Source organism: Patagioenas fasciata, chromosome 1 (assembly GCF_037038585.1).
Source record: "Patagioenas fasciata isolate bPatFas1 chromosome 1, bPatFas1.hap1, whole genome shotgun sequence".
Taxonomy (NCBI): Eukaryota; Metazoa; Chordata; class Aves; order Columbiformes; family Columbidae; genus Patagioenas; species Patagioenas fasciata.
In genome coordinates, this window is record NC_092520.1 from 91,827,172 (window position 1) to 91,832,592 (window position 5,421).

Here is a 5,421-nt window from a genome sequence, read left to right on the forward strand (position 1 = left end):
TTTAGATGGAACCTCCAGTGCTTCAGTGTTAAGGAAAAACTGAGTTTGCTGGCAGATACCAAAAGATCAGTGGCCTTTTTGAGGGCAGTCTTTCTAAGTACAAGTGTTTGGAACTGGAGGAACATCTTTTCAGTCCTGCCATACCAGGAGGGTGAGACTGCCCTGCAGCCTGTCTTTGCCAGCCGCCTTGGGAGGTTGCCCAGGAGGAGATAGAGGGGCCTGGCTGGTCTCCTGCAGCCTCTCACTGTGGCTGCACAGCAGGATCTCCTGTAGAAAGCATTGCATACTTTTGGGGTGTTCTCAATCTCTGTTGACTTCCTGAAGTCACACCAGAATCACTAGTAGGAAGAAAACTGTAAATTTATAGCTTCTATCTCCATTTCTTTTTCTGATTAAAAAATAATCACCTTGATTTCCATTCATTGGCATATCTAGTAATCATGCATCAAGGTTAAGGACTGGCAAATACATACAGGTTGAATCTGATACATCGAGAATTAAGCCATTGTGTATATAAACATTAATTGCTGTAAATATGTGACCAAATGGCATAGGATGTTGAGTGTGGTTAAGTGTGAGTACCTTACACTGGGATTTAAAACAGATCTGCAAAATCACAATTATTTCTGCAGAGTGATACTTAATGTACCGTGTGTAGTTTACATGCAGACAAAAGAAACTTCCACCAACTGCTAAAACGTGTGGTATATGTTTTCTATGTGTTGCTCTGAAGAAAGTCTGCAAGCTTCTAATACAGTAATTTCATATGGCAAAGCCATATAAAATTGAAATTGGGAGAAGAATGGGGGTGTTGAAAACATCACTGCAGTACTGGTGCTGTGAATTTCTGCTGCACATATAACTGAGAGGAGGATTTTTTTGCTGATTCCTGGAAGATCTGCAGTGCTTAGTTGGGCACAGGAATAAAAGGTCTTTTACATAAGTATTATTGAGAACACTATAGTGGCAAAAGTAACTGAAGCTGTAATTTGCAGTGTTAGAAAGCCTATGGATTTATTCATGTTACGGTTTCTTCCTGACAAGGCCAGAATACATACATTATGTTACTGCTGCATGTGTGAGTTTTGAACAGGAACAGCAGTGAATTACTGCTGTTACCGCAATGTGGAAGTACTATGTTATGCAGCACGGTTTTTACTAGAGGGCAGCAATACCTCAGTGAATTCACTGAAGATCATTTATCATCATCATCATGTGATTCTCTCAGATTTTAAAATAGAGGGTTGGTAACATTTAAAAATGATATTTGTGTGTGCCAGCTCTTTTTGTTTTTGGTTTTTTTTTTTTTTTCCCCCAGAAAGCTATCCCGTGCAGGATTAGTAAGTAGCCAGTTTGTGAAGACAAGGTTAGTTGCACAGACAGTTGGAGCATGAGATTCTTGGACAGACAATCTGAATTATTGGCCTGTGGCTGCAATACATTCCAGGCACGCAGCATGCTCAGAACACCACCCCTCCATCCCCCTACTGCCAAGCTCTGGCAGCCCTAACCATTTTGTAACCTGCAACACAATCATGAGAGGTGTCACAAGAAATATTTGTTGTCTGGGTAGAAGGCTTACAGTTTGTTGCCAAGGTGCTGACAAAAGAAAGAACATCTTCACAACAGCTGATTTAATAATTCTCTGATTGAATTAAATTGGGTTCAGTCCCCTGCCTTCAAACACCTGTGTGCTTAAATCTGTTAATTTGTAATTGCAAGAAGACCCCATTAATTCAGTAGTTATGCATGGTTGATTTCAGTGAGAAAACTCACAGTAATGGAAGGTGTACATGTATTTAAATATTCTGAAAAATTAAGTTTTGCTTCTTAGCAAAACTACTCCATCATTTATTATAGTTATACAAAAAGTATTTCTTTAAAGTTGTTGAAGCAAATTCATTGGTTCCTCCAAATCTAAATAGCCATTCTCCTCAATACACATATTTTATCACAATTTGTTGCAGTCCTTTGCTGGCAATGCCAGACTGTTAGGACTTGCTGTTGTAAAGCCTTTATTGTACTATATGGATGAATCCCGGCCGTAGTCATATCTCATAGAATGCAAATCCTGCTGACTTTGGGCTATATCAATAGTCCCAACATATGTTTTTCAGGGGATGGCGATCTTTCTCTTACAGTGCATCTGAAAATTGTTTGCTACATGTCTTGCCAGAAGCCTTGCCTCCCTTATCAGATGAGAGTCTTTGGATGGAGCTTTTCTCTTTCCTCATAGGGGAGAACATGAGCAGTACTTGCTGTTATCACAAAAGATGAAGTCAAGCTCTCTGAATTTGGGGAAATTGCAGGTGTTGTCACACCTGATGCACAAGAGGCAGGACTTTCCCTGTGAAGAGCCTCTTTGTGAGCACGGTGGTGTCTCATCTGTTAGGTGGCTTCTTGCCTGGTGCTTTTCCGTGGTGCGTGCTGGGGCTTGGCAGAGAGCAGAGCATCCTGGTCATCACCGAAATGCACTTTCAGTTGTGTGCTGAGGTTGGAGGCTGCCTGTGTAGCCTGGCCTTCCTTTCGTAAGACACTGCATCACCCAGCCTGAGCAGAGGGTTCCCAGCTCTGGTGAGTACCCAAGGGCAAGGACAATGCTGTGCTTCCAGTCTGAGTAACCTGTAGCCACCTCACACCCCTTGAACCTGACAGCAGTGGGCCGTATTGACAGGGGCATGGCCAGTAGATGAAGGGAAGAGATTATTCCCCTTGTCACAGCACTTCCTAGGCTGCATATGGAGTGCTGTGTGCGGTTTTGTTCCCACCAGTGAAAGAAGGATATGGATTAACTGGTGTGGTCCAGTGGTGAGCCACTGAGATGGTCAGGGGCTAATGCATGTGACTGTGAGAAAAGTGTAAGGCAACTGGGCTTGCTCAGCCTAGAGAAGGGAAGGCTGGGCTTAATATATGGACAAACATTTCCACATGCAGAGCAGGTTGCCCAGAGAGGTTGTGCATGCTCTGTCCTTGGGGGTTTTTGGGACCTGATTGCAGAAAACCCTGAGCTGCCTGGTCTGATCATAGAGGTGGCCCTGCTTGGGGCAGGGGGTTGGACTGGAGACCTCCTGAGCTGCCACGTAACCTAAGTGATTCTCTGGAGGCTCTGGGTCTTCTGCAACTGGAGGTACGTAGTTACGTCTCTTTCTGTCCAAGGCACAACCTTAAACCAAAATTTATCTGCAGATTTCAGTTCTTAGTTGATGATATATATATATAAAGAAAAATGTACTGATGCCTTCTAAAACAGTCATTTCACATTTTCTTTGTTCTTTAAGAAAGCATTTTGCTGAATTAGTCGGATGAGTCTGTCTCACTGGAAACACCACCTTGTAGAGTGCTATCACAGTCAAAACTCCATCCCCTAACAGCTCCTCTTGGCCAAACCAAACAGACTTAAGAAGTCCCATCTCTCTCCTAGAAGTTTACTATGCCTCCGACTAGAGAATATGTTAAATAACTCAGTAAATGAATGTTACAACATAGCTCTTGTTGTCTGAGGTTGAGAAAACATCAGAGTAGAGCAGGCTGGGAAAGTGCTCTGTGATACTAGAGATGTTTTCCACGCTGTACGACTTCAGCAAAGAATATCCATTGAAAAGTGAGGTATCCAGAAAAGAAATGTATGCAAGCATTTGTCTGTCTTTGCTGTGCACTGGAAGCAAGTCATCTTTTTCATTGTTGCTGCTGCTGTGGATGGTTACACTCTGCTCTGGAAATCGTCCCTTGACCTTGTTTACCCGAAGCTTTCGAAGTCCCCAGATTGCCAAGTATTCTGTTGGGAGAGGAGTGGTGCCACAGAAGGAGAGCTTCAAATCCCATACCCTTGTGAAGTTGAGGAGCATCTCCAGCACAGAGGTGTCTGTAAACCAAATGGTCAGGTGGCTCTTGTAGGTAGTTTTTTCCATGGTAGAAGGCAACACTGTTTTGCAATTGCACATCAGGTTTGCCAGGCAGTAATCACAATCACGGATATCAACTGAGCAGCTGCAGTTGCGAATTGTGTTTTCCTTGGTGAAAATTAGTGTATGGTTCTTCTGACTTCTCACAAAACTGCCAGTGATGTGTATGCCAAGGAAGCCAGCCAAAATGAGAGCCAGCCAAAAGGAGAAAGCAGAGAAGGCTCTTGGCTCCATTAGTACTAGGGCACCAAGCTGCCAAATGTCTTCTTTTCCTCAGTGAATTATATCACTTTTCTTCACCTTCTGAGAAAAACAATTTATTTATTATACTGAAGACCACTCAAAGGTTAATATTACTTTGCTCTTCCCTCTCATTATCTGTCTCACCTGTTCAGAACCATGTTGCAGTTTTGCAGGTTGCCCTGCTTTAGAGGAGAAGTACAACTGCACTGATTGAGAACAACGAATTGCAACTCGTATTTGAGATTCGTCTTTCACTCCTCTTTTGCTCTAAATGGTTTAATCTGCTTATCGGACGGCTTGGACCCACTTCTCTACCCAGGCAGCTCCTCAGCCTGCCCAGTCTGAAGGTAAGGGCAGAACTCCCATTACCCTTTTCTGCTTTCTGCTTTCCCTTTGTCTGTCTCCCAAATGACCATGTTCTCCACTCTGACGAGTGAGACAGTCTGGGAAGGGCTAAAGACGGAAGCTGGAAGTGGTTTGTTTCACACCTGAATTGTTAAGTAAAGGTTGTGATAACCTTCCCTTTAAACTGAGCGTGGGATATAGAGGGCAAAGGGAAAGAAAGAAAGAGTGGCTAAGGACGGAAGTACTGCTAGATGCAGCACATATTCTCCTGAGCCATGTGGAATGTTAACAGCTTGTTGCTGATAAAACCTGCTTTTGATACATATGAAGCTACCTCTGCTCCAGCCTCAATCTGTAAGTTTTGGGGAGCAAGGACCATCTTTCACTGTGTCTCCACATAGCAACTAGCATAGGATAGTTCCTGGCTTTGTTGGTTGCTCTGGCCCTCTTTATTTACCCTGGCAAATGAAGTAGAACCTTCATGCATGTTTATGACAATGGAGCAAGTTTCCATCCCAGCCATGCTCCACTTCAGATGGTTGGGAGCAGGTTTGGTGAGGACTCTTGGATTCTCAGCTACCAGCCCTTTGGTTTTCAGAGCAGTGTTGGGTCTAACCATGAGCATCTGGGCTCTCCTGGCATATTATTAAATGACGGTACGAGCAGAATGTCATTTCTCAAAACAAATTATAAGATGTTGGAAAGTTTGTCAGATTTTACTGTAATTATTTTGAAGCACCAAGAGACATTAGAGCCAAATTTTGACCAAAAGCAGCAAGTCTTAGTGAAGGCATCAATAAGGTATGCACTGGACAGAATTTGGTCCTTAGTACGTGAAAATATTTTTCCAGGTCAAGAATGCATGTGTCTAGCACTTCAGAAAACATGGCAATATACCTAAGGTTTTGGAGAAGCATACCAGATAAACAGG

At 43.1% G+C, this 5,421-nt stretch overlaps 1 protein-coding gene across 1 annotated transcript; it reads right to left on the minus strand.

Moving 5' to 3' along the window:
• Nucleotides 1-1,308: 1,308 nt before the first annotated feature.
• On the minus strand, nucleotides 1,309-4,426 carry EPCIP (exosomal polycystin 1 interacting protein). The gene has a single exon (XM_071810583.1). The coding sequence runs from the start codon at nucleotides 4,134-4,136 to the stop codon at nucleotides 3,462-3,464; it is 675 nt and encodes a 224-aa protein (XP_071666684.1). The 5' UTR covers nucleotides 4,137-4,426; the 3' UTR covers nucleotides 1,309-3,461.
• Between the last annotated feature and the right edge of the window lie 995 nt (nucleotides 4,427-5,421).